The 23,059-nt window shown below is 38.8% G+C and overlaps 1 protein-coding gene across 1 annotated transcript in view; it reads left to right on the top strand.

The window, feature by feature from the left end:
• Positions 1-3,779, top strand: part of NOX3 (NADPH oxidase 3) — a 56,425-nt gene extending 52,646 nt beyond the window's left edge. Inside the window, exon 13 of the mRNA XM_059399290.1 lies at positions 3,653-3,779. Coding sequence (XP_059255273.1) covers positions 3,653-3,779 — 127 coding nt within the window. The remainder of the gene's footprint in view (positions 1-3,652) is intronic.
• Positions 3,780-23,059: the final 19,280 nt, after the last annotated feature.

The following is a 23,059-nucleotide window of genomic DNA, read 5'->3' as shown; positions in this document are numbered from 1 at the left end:
AGTGGTGAGGAAGCACTGTTAGAAATGTTTGTAGCTCCTAAGGAACCACTGAGTAATTAGGATGCAGAGAAAAGTCACAGAGCAAACTGCTACAAATCAACTGGGAGATGGGTTAAAAAAAAAAAAAAAAAAAAAAAAAAGCTGGCCAACTCAATTATCATCTGTGGTTGTGAGAAGAAGGTGTTATACAAAATATAATTATACAATGAATCATTTGGAGGAATTTCTAATGAAAAACATTCTCTAGGAAAGATTAACCAAAAGTAGTGTCCACTGTCTGATACGAAGTTCGTAGCCCTCCTTGTCTTCTTTCTAAGCCTCCATAAATTCATGGGAAGCTTCTCTTTATCGATTTTATTTGCAGAATGCACTCAGGGTATAAAGTAATTTGATTTTTTTTTAAATGGGGTTTAGGGTCTGCCCCTACAGGGTTATAACTTACCAAGCATAAAAGCCAACACATAAAAACAAACATACAATTTAAAGAGAGAAGGGCTCAAGGCAGCAGAACCTGGGAATCCAGCAAGATGGTGGGATTACTCCCGGGCACGCCCCTCTCCCATATATCTGCTGAGCGGAAATCTCCTGGTGGGTGACATTTTGGATGCCTTTCATGCACAGCATCGCTGAACCGTTTTGAAAAAAAACGCATCAACCCCACAGAAAAGAGCACAATAGCTACTTAGCAAATAAATAGGGGAATAAGAGGATTCTCTCTATTGTTTATCAGAGTTAAAAATAATACTGTTAATGTTAAAACCTTCTTTGCATGGTTTCATGTAAAATCTGTCCTTTTCTCATCAAAGTCAGCAGCCCAGACTGATCGAAGCCGTTAATGTTGTCCTAGATCCAAGTCCTCATTCATGTGCAAGCTCTGCAGCTTGTAGGCTGTAAACCGGAGAATAATGCCTTGTGTTTTTATACTTCTTTTACAGGGAATCTTTTTTTTAATTCTAAGCAATCGTGGGTAATTAAACTTTATAGAAGAATTTTTTTTCTCTACCAACCCCATTAGGGTTCTGTTGCACTTGTCCATTGCCTCATAAAAAGAAAAAAAAAAAATTGCTGTCGCATCTGTGCCTTACCGATTCTGTGCAGATTCTCGGCTCTGTGAGTCACACAGTATGCATTCGTGACAAGAAATCTCCACACTTGAAACCACAAATGCCGAGGAGGGAAAGCAAGGCAAGCGATCGGCTGCCCTGTGCGGGGACAGGAAGGCACAGGTGCTAGTGAAGGTAGAAAATGAATGGCCTTTGTGAGACTTTTTGGTGCCCGCATAATCATGACAGTTACATGAATACAGCAAAGTGTGTACTTCGTTGTGCAGCGGAGTAGCCACAACTTCAAAAGAGGCAGGGTTGCTGTGAACGGCTGGGGACACCAGTGGTTCACCTGGCCGCTAGCAGTCAGAACCCTTTGAAATGGAGTCTTAAAGGCAGAGCATCAAAAGGCATCCTCAGGACCTGCCAACAGTCACTACGACTGCAAACGAAAGGGCAACTCGAGCCTGTTGGGAATGGGCCAGTGGGCAATCTCTTTGGTGACACCTACGCGAATGGAAAAATATCACCACCCATAAGAGCATCTTTGAACACGGATGCAGGGATACCTCTGGGCCTTAGACACAAAGCCAAGCTGCAGCTCTTCGCTGGGAAGGGTTTTGCCCAACCCATCTATCACTCAAAATGTTTCACTTCAGAATTCCAACAACCCAGTGCTGGGATGCTGGTCCCAGGGGGCTGTAATCATTGTTGTGTTAACAGCCCACGTCACAGCTTCTGCTCAGCTCCGTGGAGCAGACAGACATCCTGTGGGTCAGCGTGTGGGCTGCTACTGAGGCTCGCCGTGCACCGAGCACGGGACAGAAGGCTGTACCTGCAATGTCCTGGCAAATCCTGTCAGAGATTCTAGGAGCCCTATAATGCACCCCGTTTCATAGACAAGGAAATGGGGGGCTTTGAGGAGATAATAAACGTACCCAAAACTCCTCAGCAACAGAGTGGTGAAACCCACCGCATTCTTAATCAGCATCTTCTATTTCTATAAACACCTTAAAGTTGCTTCATTAAATCATAAACTCATATTTTTTCGTGGAAAATACTTTCTAAAAAGGCACTTTCTCAAATTTCGCCATGCGAATAATAGCTTCGAAAATAGTACTTATATATTTTAAATATATTGTCATTTGCGAATGAGTCTACTTGATAAGTTCCTTTGAAGCTAGAGTTTGGAATATAATTGAACCATCAATTTTTACCATGGTTATTATGGGCCTGGAACACATAATTAAAATGTGGATTGGATACATGGCAGAGAACCATGTTAACATATAAGCTAAGAAGAACGAGGCTATAGAAGAACTTCCCAACTACAGCCAGTTATCAAGGAGCAGAGATGCTGGATGGACCAGTCCTAGAGTCCCAAAAATTTTTCCAAGACGGTGTTTCTCAAAGTATGGCTCATAGGACCATGTGCTTCAGTATCGTCTGGGGGCCTTGCTAAAAAATGCATTCCTTGGATTCAAGCCTGGGAATCTAGGTTTTAACAATCTGCCTAGGTGATTTTATGCACAACAAAGTAGGAGAGCTTATGCTCTAGACCAGAGGAACTCACTCACTTGTGGCAGAGATTGGGAAAATGTTATAAGGAATAGAACATTGCAAGACAAGGGAAGTAGAGTCCGTAAGTCCCTGTAGAGACTGGCTGTACCAGACTTCCAGAGACAACATACATCCTTGCACCAGTGTCTTTTTGTATATACAAGAGCTGGCAGCTGTGGTCCCAGGGGGTCTGAGCCACCGGGAGACAGTCACTATATGCAACAATACCTCTTCCACACAATTTTCTGAAACCCTCTAACTAGAGATGACAGCTTCGCGTGACTCCACTTTCAGTGATGTCTTTCTCTTTCCAATTCTTCTTTTTGGCCTTCTTTGAAAACCAAAGGCATTCCAACAGAAAAAATAAACAAAGCTGCTATCACTTTAGTATAAATTTTATTATCTATAAAAAAGCAGGGCTGAACAAGATATTAATAACTCTTTTTAAACCTTTTTGAGTGCATTATCTCATTTTGCACCAATAAAACATATAATGGAGTCATTAGTCTCTTGTTGCACAGGTGGAGATTAAGATCCTCCCCCAGATCGTGCAGATAATAATCAACGGAACCATTTATTCATTCCTTCAACAAATGTGGGGTTTTTTTTTTTGTTTTTTGTTTTGTTTTGTTTTGTTTTTGCTGTGTGCCAAGCACTATTCCAGCCCCTGGAATAGTGATGAGTAAAGCAGAGCAGGAACCTCACATTCTAGTCACCAATCCAGGAGGACATGAATCAGGGTCACTGGACCAGAAATCCAAGTGCTATCACCTGTCATTGAAACTCCCTCCCCAGTCATCACAGCCCTGCAACCCCTGATCTCCTAGGCTCCACCTGCCTGTGTGTTTTAGGATCTAACAAAATTCTGGGAACCTGTATGGGAGCATAACAATGAGAGTAGGAGAGAGAATCTAAGGAAAAGGAAGTGAGTAGAGAAAAATAAGTCAAGTCACAACTCCAACCACCTCACTAATTTATGACTCTGTCTTGGTTTCTGGCTAGCCTTGCTCCTGTGTAACACATTCTTTCCTTGTCTTATCCTTCTGCAGCAGCAGCATTGGTGTGTTCTTCTGTGGACCCAAAGCTCTCTCAAAGATGCTTCAAAGGATGTGCCGCTTATATTCCTCAGCTGACCCCATGGGGGTCCATTTTTACTACAACAAAGAAAGCTTCTAAACCTTGGAGAAAAAATCCCATGTGGTATGTAAGTGGCTACAATCATGTAGGTCAGCAGTCAGGAAACGTTTCCTGTAAAGGGCCACAGAATAATTATTTTAGGTTCCATGGACCATATGATCTCAGTCACAACTACTCTACTCTACTGCTTTAATTTACTCTTATTACTACCATCAAAGTGGCCACAAACAATAAATACGTTAAGGTATGGGCATGGCTGTGTGCCAATAAAACTTTATTTATGGACATTGAAATCATACTTCATGTAATTTTGTCATGGAACATTCTTTTGATTTGTTCCTAAAGATTTAAAAATGTTCAAGTCATTCTTAGCCCATGGGCTATCCAAAAATCAGATGGTGGCCCAGATTTGGCCTGCAGGAAGTACTTTGCTGACCCCTGATAGACATCATTTTTCTCAAACTTGTTTTTGCGCTCAACGTTGCATCCAACATGGAGACTGATATGGCTGCCTGGCTCAGAGTCTCCTTTAGAAGTCATTTCAAATTTCATCACCCTCATGGCAGAGACATCTGCTTCCTAGCCAAACCTGTTCTTTTCTGCTTAAACTTAAGCTCCTTTGTTCTTTCTTTTCATCCTCTGTAGACCTGAGAAATCACCAATGGGGGTTATCTTCCACAAAAATCCTTTATATCTTGAAGGTGATAAAATCATCTCTTACATCTCTCTTTTCTAGTCCAAACAACACTAGATTCTTAACCTTTCAGCCTAGGGTATATATTCTAGATCTTCAATCGTTCTTGTTGCTCTTCTTCAAATCCATTTCCATTTCTTCACATCCTTTTAAAATGTGTGGACTAAAATGAGACATAATGGGGTGCCTGGGTAGCTCAGTGTGTTAAGCCTCTACCTTCAGCCCAGGTCATGATCTCAGGGTCCTGGGGTCAAGCCCTGCATGGGGCTCTCTGCTCAGTGGGGAGCCTGCTTCCCCCTCTCTCTGCCTGCTGCTCTGCCTACTTGTGATCTCTCTCTCTATCAAATAAATAAATAATAATATTTTTAAAAAATAAAATAAGACATAATGTTCTCATAGATGCATGACTAGTATTGGGGAGAAAAGTGATTTTTTAGATATTGTGTGCCATGTTTTTCAATACAGCTAATCTCTTTCTTTCCTTTCTTCCACATTTTTTTTCTTACTCTTTTTTAATGCATACTTCTTATTACTACCACATTTTATTTTCTTTTTCTTTTTTTTCATAAGCTCCACACTCATTGTGAGACTTGAACTCACAACCCAAGATCGAGTTACATGCTCTACCAACTGAGCCAACCAGGGGCCCCTACAATCACATTTTGATCTACGATCAACTTGACACTTATACCCCAACTCAACTTGTGCCCCACAAATACAATGGGAATTTTTTTATAATTTTATACTCCCATTGACTCCATCTTTTTTTTTTTACCATCAACTACTTGATCCCCAGAATGTTCCTAAGGTATTTCCTACATCTTATAGTTTTCTCAAATAGTATTGATCAATCTTTTGGAATTTTTCTTTCTAATATTTCAATATTGTTCTGAAGTTCAGCCCCAGATAATAATACTAGTATTTAGCTTCATAATATTCATAGATTTAATATCTCAAATCTTTTGTTTAGGTTTTCAACCAAATTATTGAATCCAGAGATCTCCACCATGAATTCTTGCAACCACCTGTTAAAATGAGTTCCCAGTCGGGAATAAGTTGATGATAACTAGCCATTGAGAATTGTACACAACATCATACTCTCTTAGCTTATAACTAACATGACATATGCAACAGAATAAAAACATTTCTTGAAGTTAAAATAGATTATGTTTTACAAATGCTTTTTATCTTTGTAGACCATAATTATGCCATGAAAGAGGATTAAATTGTCTGACATGATTTGTTTTTACAAAGTCAGCAGCCACTTAAGCTCTTTCAGAGATTTCTGAATTATAAATTGATCATTTCTTTTACTTTATCCTCGGATATTAATTTTGACTCTATGATTTCTAGGGTCTATTTTAAAATACACACTAGGAAAAAATGTGGGCATATTCCCTCATGTCTCTAAAATTATTTCTACTTTTCTGAATTGGAATTTCTTCGTATCTTTAAGTGTCGTTTGATAGATATCACTCAAACTCTACTAATTCTTATACAGTCTTTCTGTGTATTCATTTCCCCACTTAAGTTTGATTCAGCTTTTATAAGAACTTTCTGCAATGTATATAGCTAATCTTTAACAGGAAAATTAAATGTATTAACAAGTTTTCCTCAGTTGTATTCAATTATTAGTTTTAATTCCCTATTTGAAAATAAATGCACTTTTAAGCCATTGGATTTTTGTCTAATAAATTATAGAATACTTGTTCTTAAAAACAGATTTCCTTTTTTAAAAAGAACAGATTTCAGTCTTTCTACGTTTCTCTCAATTTTGTGGAAACCTAAAAGTGTTCTTTAAAAAATAAAGTCTTAAAAAAAAAAAAACTGATCTTGCTGCATTTTTTAAAAATCTATTTACGTTAGAGAGAGAGAGCTCGAGCAGGAAGGAGAGGCAAAAGCAGACCCCTGCTGAGCAGGAAAGTCCTACATGGGGCACAATTCCAAGACTCTGGGATCATGACCTCATCTGAATTCATACCTTTGATTGACTGAGCCACCCATGTGCCCCTTGCTGTAGTTTGTTTAAAAATTTCTGCTCTTTGCATCCCCTTTTGAGTTTTGACCTTTATGCTACTTCTCTAGATACTGTGTACAAACTGACATATCTTGACAGAAAATTTTTTTTTAAATCCATAGACTTCTTTAATGCAGCAATAACCAACAGAAAATGTGGGTTTTGTTTAAAAAAGAAATGATCCATTCAAAATAGAAATAAAAACATAGCAAACTTATAAATTTATTTAATACAAATTATGCAAGATGATTTGATAAATGACCAAACATTTATAGAGAGACATTTTTAAATGGAAAGAAATAGCATGTTTCTAAATGGGAATATTAATATCAAAGTTCCAAATAGTTCCAAATTAATTAATATGTTACACAAAATTCCAATCAAAATTTGACTTCTCATTATGACTTTTTGAAATGCTAGATATTCTAACGTTCATCTGGAAGAATATATGAGAAAGACAGAAGCAAAATACATGTGAAAAAGATAAAGGAAGAAAAGAGGAGAGAAAAGAAAGAACAAAAAAAAAAAAAAAAAGGAAGGGAAGAGAAAGGGAAAGAAAATTCAACATCCAGGAACATCATCGTGAAGAAGACCTTAAAGTAACTAGAGAGAAAAACGTTAAATTACCTACAAATGAACAATAAATCTGAAAGCTGCCTTCTCAAGAGCATAAACAGAGACCAGATGATAATGAAATAATACCTTCAAAGTGCTAAAGGAACAGGACTATTGGCTGAGAATTTTGCACTCAGTGAAATTATTACCCAGAGTGAAGGCAAAATACAGATATTTTCAAACAAAAGAAAACTGAAAATTTATCTCCCTCACTGAAACAACTACAGAAAGATATATTTAAGGAAGGAGGAAATTCAGTTAATGGGATACAAGAAGAAGTGATGAGCAAAGACATTGAAAGACATTTTGTCAAAACCTTTAAGCATTGACTGTAAAAGAAAATGAATGATTATTTCAGAAGGAATGCTTTCAGAAGTAAAATGGAAATACTAGAAAACAATGGTATGGAAGATGGGAGCATGACATTGGAATCAAGGTATTCCAATGTCCATCTATGTTCAGGGGATAAAAGAAATATTAATTAAATATTGCCTTTGAAATGTTCTATAAATAACTTAAAGGGATAATTCGAAACAGATTCCCTGCTCACCATCATTCCTTTGAATCTAACTTCTCCATTCTTGAGTTTTGTCCAGCCTAAACTACTAATTTTTTGGATTGTCAACCAGTATGCTTTAAGAAGGACTCATGAGTGTTATATTCCCTGATTTAATTCATATTTGAGAATGTTGTCTGTTGCTTTTTCACTCATCTGATAGTTAGCTGGATGTAGTGTTCTTGGACCATATTTTCTTCTCCTCAGAACTTTTTAGAAATTACTCCAACATTTGCTGTCATTGGGCATTGCTGTGGTGATGTATGAGGCCAAATTCATTCTCTCCCCCTTATAAATCATCTTTTTAATGTTTTTTCAATGAAAAGTATAAATATTAATATTCAAATTAGGTGGGATAAGCAAAGATTATAAATTACCTCACAGCTGTTCAGAACAGATCATGCTACCATGTTGGTTAACAAAAAATCCTCTAACTTTTCTTAGTTTTTTGAATTTCGGAATTCAGCTTAGGGAGAGATTATGGACTTGAAATTCAGCTGTCAGTAATGTCTATTTTATTCCTTACTAAGGTTTACGATTTTTTTAATTAGTTCTATAAGGATATTGTTTGTCACCCCAACTTTTTACAAAATTATGAAACAATAGAATGAGATCGGCAATATACTTTTTGATCTCATTCTGTTGTTTCATAATTTTTTCTTTTTTCTCTGTCTTATTAACTTACTATTCTTATTCAGTTCAGCATTATATGAAGCAATATTGAGGAATTACCTGAGTTATTCTTTTTTCCTTATGCTCCATTCGTTATTTTCCCTTTTCTTTTCTCCTGTAGTACTTTTTCACTGTTGCTATGCTTCGTGTGTGTGTGTGTGTGTGTGTGTGTGTGTGTGTGTGTGTTTTACCTTGTTTATGTTAGCTAACTCTGCCCAGACATTTTAATAATTCTTACATATTGTGAATAATTGTAGAGGGTTTTTCTCTGTGCCTTCTCTAAGACTATGTTCTCACTCTCACTCTTGCTTTCTTTATTTTACTGTATAAAAGCTTTATTGAGGGGCACCTGGGTGGCTCAGTGAGTTAAGCGTCTGCCTTTGGCTCAGGTCATGATCCCAGGGTCCTGAGATCTAGCCCTTCATTGGGGTTCAGCGAGGTGTCTGCTTCTCTCTCTCCCCCTGCCCCTCCCCATGCTCATGCTCTCTCTCTCTCTCTCTCTCTCAAATAAATAAATACTATATTTTGAATATATATACATAATATATATATATAAAAATCTTTGTTGAGATATAATTTACATACCATAACATTAACCATTTAAAGTGCACTATTCAAAGTTCTTTGTATATTTATAGACTTGTGCAATGTTACCACAATCTATTTTAGAACATTTCTACATTACCAAAATGGAACCCATACCAATCTAACAGTCATTCTCCCATTTTCCTTCAATCTGCTCCCAGCCCTAGGCAACAAATAATGTACTTTCTGTGTCTATAAATTTGCCTATTCTGAACATAATAATGGATTCCATTTCATATAAATGGGACCATATAATATGAGGTCTTTTGTGGCTAGCTTCTTCCATTTAGCATAATGTTTTCAAGGTTCATCCACATTGTAGCATGTATCAGTACTTCATTTCACTTATTTATGCCCAATAATATCCCATTGTATACAACATTAGAATGTTTCCACTTTGGGAGGCCATTATAATAATGCTGCTATGAACATTTAAGTGCATGTTTTGGTGTGGATCATGTTTTCTCTTCTAAATCTTGGCTCTAGCCTGGATATTTCATGTTTTATCCACTTTTTGTGGTCTGAGAAAATAGCAACTGGTGTGGAGCAGTATGAAAGAGAGAAGGGAAGCTCAGCTTGGGCTGTGTGCAGACTGTCAGATTTCCTGGGCTCCATTTTATCTTCTGAGATTATTGACAGTTCTGTATCTTGATTCACTCTAGCTTATGAGGACAACAGAAAAAGGATATAATGCTTTTCATTAAGGAGATATCCCCAGATTTCAAACCTATCCCCCAATTAAGTGTGAACTTGGAGCTTTCCCTTCCAAGGATTGGATTGATAATCCAAGGATTGTCAGCTCTGTTGATTTTTTTCTGTATTTTTTCAAAACTTCCCATCAGAAGATTAAAAAAGGGGAGGGGAATAATCTTCCTCTTCACTCTTTTCCAAAACCAAGAGTATTTAGTGAAATGTCTCAGGAATTTTTTGACTCATGAATGGGACTCCAGATCAGTAGGGTGAGTAGGAGCCAAGTCATACTGCAGGTCTCCATTCTGTTCCAGAATCTTCTATTCCTTTTCTTGTGCAGACAAGTTTTGAAAATTTATTAAGTTGGGTTTGTCCTTTGGTCTATTCATGAATGTGTGCGTTTGTTACATCAATCAACTCTCCAAAGTTGAATATCCACAACATTCTCTCTTTAACACAATCCAATAAGAACATTATCTCCACAGCTATAACTATCTTCAAGGTTCAACATAACTGCCAAAATGTGAATCCAACTCCTTTTTATTTTTAGCAGCAACTGAAACAGTTGACCATTTCTTCCTCCTTAAAACACTTCCCTCTTTTTGACTGGATGACGTAACAAGTCTCTGTTTTCTTCCCAGCTTCTTCTGTCCAACTTTAAAATGTTGGAGTGTCCTAGGACTTGGTCAGAGTCCTTCTTTTTCTGTCTACCTTCTTCCCTCGAATAATATCACACATTCTTATGGCTTCAAACACCATCTGTTTGCTGAGGAGTCCCAAAGTTAAAACTCCAGCAAAGACTTGTCCAAATTCCAATCCGATATATCCAACTACATACACCACTACTGGACGTATAATAGACATCTCAAATTTTACATATCCAAAACCAAACACTTCATTTTTCTCTTCACAATTCTGTTCTTCCTCAATTTTTTTCTTGTTTCAGTTAATGGCACCATCATCTACCAAAATGCCTTGACTAAAAACACAAAATACCTCCAAGTCATTTTTAACTTTCTCTTGCTTTCAGCATGCCTTCCAACACCTATCCCAAACTGCTACATCATCATCTTATTTGTTCCACCTTTTCCTATAAATGTTTCAAGAAAATATAAGTTGTGCTTTTATGTCCTCCAATACATACAATAGAAATTCCAAGCTAATGGCACCACTTATATATATTCCAACACAGACAATCTTTCCATACTTATTGGCAAAGCTTGCACAAAGAAAGCCCTATGTATCCAGTCAATTAGTCTTTCCCTTCTCTAAAAAGTGGCTGGCATCCTAGTTCTTATCTACATAGGTTGTCTTGTTACCAAATAATCTAAAGGGTCTTCCTAGACATCTACCAGCCATATCATTTAGACTTTGTTCTCTTCTCTTTTTCTTTTTTTCAATTCTACTGTTCTCCCTTTCAATTTTCAGAAAAATATCTGCAACCTTCAAAGTTATTTCCCCCCAGTTCTTTCCCTCAGACTGAGCAAAAGAAGAGCTGCTTTAAGAATTCTTTATCAGGGGGTACCTGGGTGGCTCAGTGGGTTAAAGCCTCTGCTTTCAGCTCAGGTCGTGGTCCCAGGGTCCTGGGATCGAGCCCCGCATCGGGCTCTCTGCTCAGCAGGGAACCTGCTTCCTCCTCTCTCTCTGTCTGCCTCTCTGCCTACTTTAAAAAAAAAAAAAGAAAGAAAGAAAGAAAAAGTATTCTTTATCAGTTCAAAATGCCTTCAAATTATTATGAAAATTCCTGACTGATCTGAAAGGACAACAGCTCAATAATGATCCAGTCTCAATGTATTGATCCAATCAAGTAATCCCTTAAGGAAGAACCATCACTATTACCTTATTTATATGAAAATTTTGTGCCACACCCTCCAAATTTCCTCAAAATTTTATGCTCCAACTTACCTCAAAATTCAAATTTACTTTTTAAAAACGTTTGGAAGTGGATGGGGAGCACCAAACAATATAAGGTGCCAATAAATAATTCTAACAAGATACATGAAACTTTTATGAAGAGAATTATAAAACTCTATCCATCATAACTACCCTGAGCTAACATGAACACTGGTTATTATTCCCTCACTGCTCCCAACACCACCCCTCACCACACCCTGAGACTGTCGGATGGAGACCTGCCAAACATTCCTGCCTTGCATTCAACAAACATCTAGCAGAGGTTTGGAAGAGGAGAGGGGGTGGCTATTACAGAAAGAAGAGAAATCTGAATATGAGGTCCTGGGAAAATTCTTCTGAGGCCAATGTGTGGAACCAATCTGAATCAACACACCAAATGATTTGAGATTTCAACTCTGGTGAGGACTACTACCCAGGTTGTGGATTGGTCTCCAGGTTACAGCCCAGTGTAGCATCCCTGAAGAGCAACACAAGGTTTTGAAAAACTAAATTTGTATTGGAACCACAAACCACAGAAAGTGGGCCAGGATGTATGTTCTAAACCTAAACCTGCTAACTATCATCTAAAATTAAAGATCTAAATAAGACCCAGAGTGTCATAACATTATACTTAAAATGTACAGGATACAGTCCAAAAATTTTGTCATACAAAGAACTAGGAAAATCTCAACTCAAATGAGAAAAGAAAATCAACAGATGCCAACACCAAGATGACATGAATGTTGGAATTATCTAACAAGAATTTTAAAGCAGCTCTCATAAAAATGTTCCAAGCAGCAACCGCAGTCACTCGTGAAGCAAATGGAAAAAGAGACAGTCTCAGCACAGGACAGAATATACAAAGAACAAAATGCAAGTTGTAAAACTTAGAAACATAATTGCTGAGAGAAAAAAACTCACTAGATGGGCCTGTGGTAGGTAGACGAAAGCCCCACAGATGTCCATGTTCCAATCTCCGGAACCCGCGAATATGAGAAATTTTATAGCAAACGGGAATGAAGTTTCCAGATGAAATTATGGTTGCTCTGAGATGATTCCCCTGAGATGGGAAGGTTTCCCTACATTATCTGGGTGGGCCCAATGGTTATCACGAGAGTCTTCAGAAGTAGAAGTAGAAGAGGGAGGCAAAAGAGCCAGCCACACAGTCAGAGAAGAAGACATGATGGCCAAAGCAGAGGATGGAGTGAAGTCATGGATGCTGGAGGTGGAAGGGGCTAGGAGCCCAGAAATGCAGGCAGCCTCTAGAAACTAGGAAAGACACAGAAACAGTGTCCACTAGAGCCTTTGGAAAAGAACGCAGCCCCAAACCACCTTGATTTTAGTCCAGTGAGATGCGTACTGGAGTTGGACCTTAAAAAAATAATAATAAGATAATAAATGTGTGTTGTCTCAAGCTGCTGACTTTGAGAGAATTTGTATAGTAGCAATAGACAACTAATACAGATGGAAAGGAACAATATCATAAGTGCATCGGTTCCCTTCAAAACAATCTATAAATTCAAAATAATTTCATTCAGAATCCTGAAAAGGTTTTTCATGAAATTTGGCAGTCTAATTTTTAAAATGTATTTTAGAAGAATATAAGAATAACCCAGACAAAGCTAAAGAACAAAAATTGTCAGACCTTTCCTGTGAAGGGCCAGATAATACATATTGTAGGCTTTGTTGGCCACAGATGGTCTCTGTCGTGTCTGCTGCTTTGATTTTGTTTATTATTTACTCCTTTATCAATACAAAAACCATTCTTAGTTCAAGGAGTATATAAAGACAGAGCACCAGCTGGATTTGGCCTGTGGGCCATAGTCTGCAGATCCCAGAATTAGAACAGTATGAATAAGCCTCATAATCATATTGAGAAAAAATTCATAGAAAAATACACATAGAGTAGAACTGCTCAAGATTGAGAAATGCCAAATAATAATATTCATACAAACATACACATCACCACATACATGGAAGTAAATACTAGTGCACAAAAATTAAGTGATAATCCCCAATTTCAGATCAATGGCTATTTCTGATGAGAAAATGGAATGGGAATGGGCACAGCACTTTAATAGTCTCCATAATATTTATTTCTTATATTGGATTTTTAATTTGTGTTACTTAAGGTGTAATTTCGCATGCACCTGATACGTTTCATAGTATTCACACATTCTTCGCAGAGTTTTGCCTTGCTAGACAGGGGATGACTCCTCCGGTTATTGTGGCACGAATGGATTTTCCTCACTGGATGGAGCATGCCAAGCTCATCCTTGTGGAGGGTTCTGCACGCATCTTCCAAATTACAGGTGTGGTCATGGGACACTTGGTTTTCTGGAACTGAGGAAAGCTTATGCAGCTCGTCACTGTATCTATGACAAGGAAACTTAGCTTATCTTTCAATGACAGATGTCTAGAAATTTTCCAGGAGTCTGTGTTTAAAAAAAAAAAGAAAGAAAGAAAAGACAAGACCCAGGATCTCCACTGCTACCATCCCTCAACACACAGATCCACTTGTCTCAATCACTTCAGGTTTCTGGGTTTTAGGAAATACGTCGAATACTCCAGTCCATGAAGAGGTCCCATTCTAGTGCCCAGTATCTTTGGCCACAGACCCACTATCTGAAGTTCTAGGAACCTCTGCTTCACGTCTATTCATTTGTTTTCTCCAGACTTTGGAGTGAGGATCAGACTGTGGTGGAAATACAGAATGGAAAGAAAATATGAGATGGGATCTGGCACAAACATTCCAAACCACAGCAGGTTAGGGGCTGGGAGGGAGATCCAGCCCAGGAGCAGGCACAACAAAGCACGGTGCCCAAAGAAGAGCTGTGGGTCACGCAACAATAGGCATTAAGGTTTGCCAGAAGAGGGGTGCCTGGGTGGCTCAGTGGGTTAAGCCTCTGCCTTCGGCTTGGGTCATGATCTCAGGGTGCTGGGATCCAGCCCCACATCGGGCTCTCTGCTCAGCGGGGAGCCTGCTTCCCCCCACACACACACCTCTCTGCCTGCTTGTGGTCTCTGTCTGTCAAATAAATAAATAAAATCTTAAAAAAAAAAAAAAAAAAAAGATTTGCCAGAAGAGACAGGCATATGCCTTGAAGGAAAGCAGACCAGGATCCAGCAGAAATCGCAGGTGGGCGGCATATTGGATTGGGGATGGCAAGTCTCATCACCAGGAAGCTTCAGACCCAGGAATCAGGTTACTAGCTGCACCGCTGGGTGTCAGAGGCAGTCATCTGCAGCCTCGCTTTCGGCCTGCAAGGGTAGCGAGACACAAACCCAGGCTGAGTTCTGAGAAGCAGAGCACACAGGAGCCCAGGGACATCACAGGGTTCTGGGTCTGGGAAGCCAGCATATTAAATTCCATGGGCTGAAGCGATGGAGCTGTTTAAATACTGCCCATCTGTTGTTTGAATCCGTCCAGGAACCAGGGCAGGGTTAAGCCCAGTGGTGAATGGGAAGACCGGTCCAGCTCCTGGGATCCGGGGAAGGTCGTGGAAAGAGAAAGCAGTAGGCAGCGACTGTTCCTCTTGGGCTTAGGCTTGTCTCTTTCCTCCTGCCGCTCCGTTCTGTCCCCACCCAGGCATTAATTAATTATTTGTACTAACATCTGCAGCTCATTTTTCAGATTCACTACTGGCACAAAGAAAGCATCACAAAATAAAGTTATGTTATTGTATTTTTAAAATGCTGCATCTTGGTTTGAAAATTGCTTAAGTTTTGAAATGTCTCCCTATCCGGCATGATTAATGTGATACACAGAACGGAGCGGCAGAGTGAGCGGAGAATTAGTCAGCGCCAGTCCACCTAAAGGCATTTATCTCTGCTTTTTTTTCCCTGGTGCCTACGCTGAGCCTGAGGGTAAGCTGACACTTTTTTTTTTTTCTTTTTTAACAAATTAAGCCTCATTTTCTTTTTTGCGTGTGTGTTAAGAACCTTGAAGGGAATGAGCAATGTCTGCAGCCTCCAATACCAGCTGCCGTGGCAGAAAAGAAAGAGGTGACAATTTCCCGCAGATTCAGAATGATTGTTTTAATGGGGCTGTGGCGGAGGTAACAGGCACAAAGACCTCGCACAGCCAGGAAAAAGCAGGCTCTCTCCTTCCCCAGCCTGGCGCTTACATGATGTAACATTTAGCTCCTGGCTGAAGGTGCATCTCTCCTCTGCTTTGATTTATTCCCACTTTTGCAAATCACAGAGGTAGGTTACGGGAGATGCATTTCGAGCTGCTATTACAGTTCACGGAGGAGCAAGGCTGTTATTCCCACCAGAGAAAAATCTCACATGTGCCAGGGTGAGCGACCTAGAATAAAGGGAAAGAAAGAAAAAAAGAGAGAGAGAGAGAGAAATATGAGAACAGGAATGTAGATGTTACGCCAGGATGAAATTGTATTTACCTTGATTGAAAACTCTTTTATTATGAACATAATTTAGATCAGAATGGAAAAATAGAACTTGTGGGCTCCTTGCCTGGCCGGGAGTGCCGCTCCTGTAATGTAAGTGCATATGTGATGACTGTGTTATTGTGTTTAGATACGAAAGCATTATGCTCCATCAAAGGTAATGAAAAATATCTTCAAGAGTTTGTTCAGTCAGCTCCTTTAGCAGAAAATGCTTGGAGGTGTGGAATAGTAACAGTGGCCGAAACACAAAGTATCAAAGATCTATGCGGGCTTCTGCAGACGTCATCTATCGATCTGGGGGACTGAAATGCTGACCAGACGGTAGCATCCTCAGAAGAGTTCGTGCAGGGGCCTGGATTGTGATTTTGGCTTACATACTCCTTGAGCACAGATTATGCCCACAGCCACTAGGTCGGGTGAATTGTTACATCAGACAGTGCTGCTGTCTGCAAGGACCTACCAGTTCAACTGGACAGGGAAAACCAATGTATCTTGAGAGACTAGTAGCAATGCAAGAGGTGGGGGGGATTTCAGATGAGTAGCTTGAATGATCCAGATTCAAAGGAAAGTGTCCTAGCAATTTAGCACTCTCTCTGCACAATGTGTATGTGTGTTTATATACCTAAATTTATATATACACATTTCTATCAATATGTATGATTATGATGTCTATGTTTATATTTTTTCCTAACACGGTTAGGAAGACTCAGTTTCCTTTTTCCTAACCTAAGAGTTAGAATGTAAACAAACACAAAATTTAAAACAATGATACAGGTTTATAAAAAAATATTCTGATTCTGCTCTTGTAAATTTCTATCAGATGAATTGGGAAAACCCAGATTAGTTACCTGTCATTTTCTGCTTTTCTCACACCAGCTCACTGTGGGAATATGTATCACTTATAAAAGGCCAGGCCCCCCCGTCCCCCCGACCTGGGTTAAAAGTACTGCTGACAGGAGGCAGGCTGAGGGAGGGCTCAAGCACATAGACTCTGAGGTCAGATGTTGCAGCCAGATACCAGTGCACATTTTCACTGTGCAAAATAACCAGGGTTGTGAGGCTTAGATAATATAATGCAACAGGGGGAGATCAGGCTATCACCCCCTTAGCCAGTAATCAATTTTAGTAACATTAAGTGAAACAACCAGAAATTAATGACCCCCAATACATTGCAAGATAAAATGCAGAGCAAGGCCTATGAAGTATTCTTGACAAATGTTTAACCTCAATCTAAGCACAACTTTTAAGTACTGGAGATAGAAGAATAGGTTAAACGACACAATAAGGAAACAATTCAATAAATACAGATGAAGAACAAAAAGAGGACAACAGTCCTGGTCCCTTCAACAAGCCAATGTTAGGGTTTAAAGAAAAAATGAAAAAACAAAAAGGCAATGTTGGACTAATAAAAAAAAATGGAAGAGAGGACTATTCTAGATCAAAAGATATTTGAGAAATATAATCATTGTGATAATTTGATTCTGGCTTAAATAAATGAGCTATAAAAGACATTTATGGGGCAGAATTGGGGGAAATTTGAGTAAAGACTGAGTATTAGATGGTATTGGGGAACTATCATTAATTTTGTCAAGGATGCTGTTATGGTTATGTAAAACAAAGTCCTGATTTTTGGAAGTGCATACTGAAATATTTAGAAGTGTATTATCATGATATTTGTGACTTAGTTTAAGTACTTACACTCCCCCCCAAAAAAGACACACATGCAGAATATGAATAATTACTAAATGTGGATGATGGGGTTATGGATAGTTCTTATTTACAATATCTGCTCTTCTGTGTATACATTTGCATAATAAGAAAATTTTATATATAATGTCTGTGAATTATTTAACAAAATTCCTGGCACATAGCAAATGCATATGAATATTAGCTTTTATCATGATTATTGTTTTTATTATTTCTGGGCTACCGCTGCTGCTCCTGATGCCTGCCAGTATTACCACAAAGGCCGCTGCCTGCCAAAGGCCAGAGCATATGTTCAGTGTGGGCTGCTGTCCCCTTTCCCTGCCTAAGCTGCTAACGCCAGCGTGGCTGGAGCCTATGGTGTCAATAACCAAGGTTTTTTGTTTTGTTTTGTTTTTGATTTTAAGCTTTTGGTCATGCTTAATGCAACCTCTTTCCCGGGACCTGGACCCGAGAAGAGCTTGACTCAGAAACTCAGCTCTGGGTATACTGCTGAGCGAGCTGTGTTGTAGTGGGGAGAGGGATGGAGGAGGGAAGGCTCCTGACCTTGGCTTCATCTTCCCCACAAAGGGACAACAGTGAGAGGACACTTAGATACGGTCGGCTCCTCACTCATTCTTCTCTAAGGGAGGATTGCTTTATCTTATTGGCAAACTTGGGAGAACACTGGGCATGAACAGCTCAGCCCCTGCTGTGTGGGACATGGGATCTGGTATGCTTTCCACATGCCAAAGCCCTGTGCTCCGGTATCATCATCAAATTGGCCTTTTATCCTTCATCTCTTTATTCCATTATCTCCTTTGGTTTTGAACTTAGATGGAAGAAAGGGGCGGTATTATGTGTCTGCCTCCTGGGACCTCAACTTCCTGGATTAAACATGTGAGCCTTTAATTTTCCTATTGAGATAAGTTCTTTCCTGGGTCCTTCCCATAATGAGATCCATATCCTGCCCCCAGAGTTGGAGAGAAAAGCCCAGAAATTCCTGGATTTTAGGACAACACACTTGTTTTGGGATATCCATTCTCTGCATTTAAATAACATCAATAGACTAGATATTACTAGATGTCAAACTTAACTTGGCAAAAGGTTTATGTAATTCTTATATTTAGGAGGTTTTCAAGTGGGAAAGCATTCTGAATGAAGCTAAGTGAAATACGAAATTGCCACCAGCTCTCCTAGCTATTCTAATTTTTCAAATCAAAAAGAGAAAGAGGACAAAGCTCCATATGTTACAAGCGTGGAATTTGTAGGTCCTTTAGTAATTAATTTTTTCCATGGTTTGGGCAAATGCTGAAGTCAATCTTGGAGTTGAAATGTCAATGGCCTACTGGAAGCCCTCCAGTATGACCATCTTGACCTCTTCCTTGGCTAATAATTTCAACTCTCAGGAGATGAATTTCCGAGGAGGATACGTCACTAAATTCACAAGGCACAGTAACGGATACAGTGGATTTTGATGACGGCACAAAACCGCTGCACATGAGCCAAATAAAACCAGGTATCTTAAAATGTTTTTCAATTGTAGTAAAATATGCATAACATTTACCATCTTCACGAATTTTAAGGGTACAATGCAATGGCATTAAGTACAGTGACATTTATCAAGTGACCATCACCATCATCCAACTCCGGACCTCTTTCGTCTTGCAAAACTGAAACTCAGTACCCACGAAACAATAATCACCCACTTTTCTCCTCACCCCAAGCACCTGACAGCCAGTATTCCACATTCTCTCCTTACGAATTCGATTTATCCTAGGCACCTCCTGTCAGTGGAATAGTACAGTATTTGTCTCTTTGCAATTGAAGACAATGATTTTTAAGTGGCTTCTTTCATATCCTCTACCTGTCACTTAATGCAGGCCTTACCACGGGCCTATTTGCCTGAGAAGCCACCTAAGCAATGGTGCCAACATAGAAGCCAGGCTGTTTTACATTCAGGAGACATCGTTCCACTTGACTTTTGAATCTAGCAGTCACCACGCACATGAATCCTCTGTGCCATAGCCTGTTGGCTTTGTTTGAAGTTAAATTCATAAGGTCAGAACACTTGCAAATTGGCCTGATGTGAAGAGTTCCCTCTGTACCAATCTCTGGGAGTCTCCCACGTGGCATATCTGGCCTGGACCAGGGGCAGCAGATGCCAAAAAGAGGGGCCAAAGCTGGACCCAGAGCCAAAATTAGGTGTCAGGAAAATAGAGGCATGGCCACCAAAAAAAGATAAATGTCATCACAAAGAAGTCAAAACTAAAATAAGTGCCACTGTGCATTTTCAACAGCTGCCATGTAGGCAGCTGCTGACCTCTACCAGCAACCAGCAACGCATGTCCCGTTGTATGAGACGTATCAGGAAAATACTTCATATGCTCTACTTTTATTGTTTAATGTTAATAAACTATTTAAATCATATTTCCTAATCAATCATCTCATCTCTACCTACAGAGATACCAAATCCAAAATCTGAATGGAGTCCTTCTTAAGGGTTATATTACTTCTTTTACATAAACACCTCACTCTATTATTTAAAAAACAACAATAACAACAACAAAGCCTTAGTCTGAGAACCCAGAAGAAAGAGAAATCTTTGATCTTGGAGAGTCGTTACTCTTTTTTGAAACGTGACTTTGGGAAAAAGAAGGCAAAACTAGTTCGAACTTGGGATCTGAAACAACATACACTGACTATCATGAAACTGTCATTAGAAATAATATTCACAAACACTAATGTATTTCTCAAACTGACACTACTGTATCAGTAGTGTCTGAATTAACTCTAGACTTAACTCTGGAACCTGGCACTTTTTTCCCATTTGGGAAGACTCTGCCTTTCTGTACATTATTATCTTCATATACACAGTCAAGCCAGTATTTTTCAAAGTTCTGTGAGGTCCTGACACAGCTATTTCCATCATCGCTGGAAAAAAAAAAAAAAAAAAAAAAACTTATATGAAAGAGGTGAGCAATGAAAACTTAAGACTTCACATGAAAGTGTCATGGTCCTGGAAATCATGTCTCCATGTGTCAGTTACCAGGCCATGTGGGTACATCTTTGTTCCTAGTAGGTAATCCACTACAGAGCCTCACTATGTTGGAGATAGAGTCTTGGAGGTCAACTACATCAAATTCTTTGTTTGTCCATTGAGGAAACTGAAGTCCAGACTATTTTAACTCACTTAATTAAAGTTTGTATAACTAGAAGCAAAATTCCAATCTCCTGAACTTATTCCCACGCTATTTTAATCAGACCAAATAAAAATACCTAAAGAGTGAGAATAGAAATTGATCTCTATTTGGAAGTCAACCCTCAGGAGACTTCCAGAGCCATCTCACCCTGACTGAACTTCTCCAAGATGAGGGATGGTTGGACAGAGAGAGGCTAGTTTCATGAGTAGATTTGATGACTGGCTCCTAAACAAATTGTGTTGGCCGATGATCCGTGTACTGAACTGCCCATCATAACATCTCTAGTGACCTTCACGAAATAGTGAATAAATGGTTAACCATCATAAGGACTGAATTTGAATCATACCTGGGTTCAATTTAAGTTATAACAAACAGCTTCAGTTCAAGCTCCCGAAGTACTGTCAATTCTATCAAGACATTTAAAGATAAGCAGATTCCCAGAGTCTGAAACTATGGACAAGATCATGGGAGAGGAAAAGATGCAGGAGAGTCACCAAGAACCAGAATATCTTTTGGATAGGGTCTCTCTAGGAAAAGCTGTCTGAGGTAAAATAGTCACGGATGACTTTCAAGTTTCAGAAAGTTTAAAATTAAGAAATGGGGAGGGAAGTGGATGCATATATACTATCTGAGCTATCCAAGCTTCAAGTAAGGCAATCAGGGAGGAAGTGAAGAACATTATCTGAGAAAAATAAAAAGAATAAAGTAAGGATGCCCTAACTAAGAACTAATGAATGGGAGAAGTGGCGAAAGACCAATCCAGTATGCAAAACTGTTTCAAACATTAAAGACTCACCAGACCAAATGGCCAGATGAGAGTACTTAGCAACAAATGAGGACAGGACTCTGATATAATTAGCATGTAAGGAGCCAGATAGCCTCTTGCTGCCAAACGAAAACTCTGTATGGGAAGGATATGGTATAAGACACACAGGAGGGGATATAGCTTTGTATTTTAGGACATCTTAAAGCAAGTTGCAGAACTTTATGGGAAAAGGAAATAAAATAGAATCACTGGGGGTAGAGATGCCATACTTAAATATCTAGATCAGAGGTTGGCAGAGTACAGCCTATTTCTATATAGCCTGCAAGCCACATGAAGTTTAAGAAGAAAAGATACTATTTTGAAAGACATCATATTAAAAATAACTGTGCCCAAGGAGAAAAATACAAGGAGTATCATACATAGCTGAAAAGTTGCAAATTTAAAAAAAAAAATGTTAAAGCTAAAACAGAATTGGGGGACATTTCTGAGGAACCAACCCCAGTATTGAAATCTTTGTTAGAAACGTGGAAGGCAGAAAGACAGCAAGAGAATCAATGAGACCAATTGATTGATGATCACAATATAAAAAGACCAGGCCGGTCTGAAAAGGAGATAACAGAATGAATCAGTTTATAAAGGAAGGCATTAGTGACATTCCCACTCCTGAATTAACTTTTGAAGCATATCGGTCACAGATACAAAATCAAATAGCAATAAATAAACTAGATGTTCTCAGCTGAATCAATAATGCATTTTGTCACAATTTTCTTTCCCAAACTTGAGTAATCACTGGAAATAGATGGGCTCTACCCGAGAGTTTAGAAGAAACTCAAGGGTGAAATTTTGGATCCATTGAAACTTGTGTAGACAGATCAATTTAATGGAGCACTGCCAAAGTGCTAATGTGACAGGCATTCATGAATAAAAGCCAACGGATATGATTCCCCGTGCATTTAAGAGTAAGATCATCTAAGTAAGAAAGGCAAGGTAGCTTCTGAAAGGGAGATTATAACCCCTTCATATTTTTAAGGAAGTATGTGGGAAAGAGAAAACAGTAGATGTCCTCTACTTAAATACTTAGTAACACTGGGGTAAGATTCCATGGCAAACCATGCATATTTAATAACATTTCTTATTACAAAAGCAATATATATTCTTTGCAGAAAATGAGGAAAATACAGAGAACCAAAATGAATAAAATTAAAATCATCTATAATCCAGCTAACCAGGGATGTCCACTGTTACTATTTTGCCATATATTTTTGGGGACCAAACATGGAATTTAATTAACTATTTTATCTTCAAAGAGAACTGATACTGGCTCCAGAAAGAGGAGAGAAGAGCAAGGATAAATATTTTTAAAACTGTTCCAACTCACAAATGGATGCTAAGATGTAACAAGAGACTGTTTACAATAAAATCCTCAGGTTTGCCCATGACACTAAGTTCTTTTTAATAATGAAATATTATGCCATTTAGGTAGAGGAAACTGTGAAAATTTCACCAGGCTGCATATGGGAGCAGAAAACTGGCAGA

This window comes from Mustela nigripes, chromosome 5 (genome assembly GCF_022355385.1).
Source record: "Mustela nigripes isolate SB6536 chromosome 5, MUSNIG.SB6536, whole genome shotgun sequence".
Lineage (NCBI taxonomy): Eukaryota > Metazoa > Chordata > Mammalia > Carnivora > Mustelidae > Mustela > Mustela nigripes.
The sequence above is the reverse complement of the archived record's forward strand: the minus strand, read 5'-3'. Positions and strand labels throughout refer to the sequence as shown.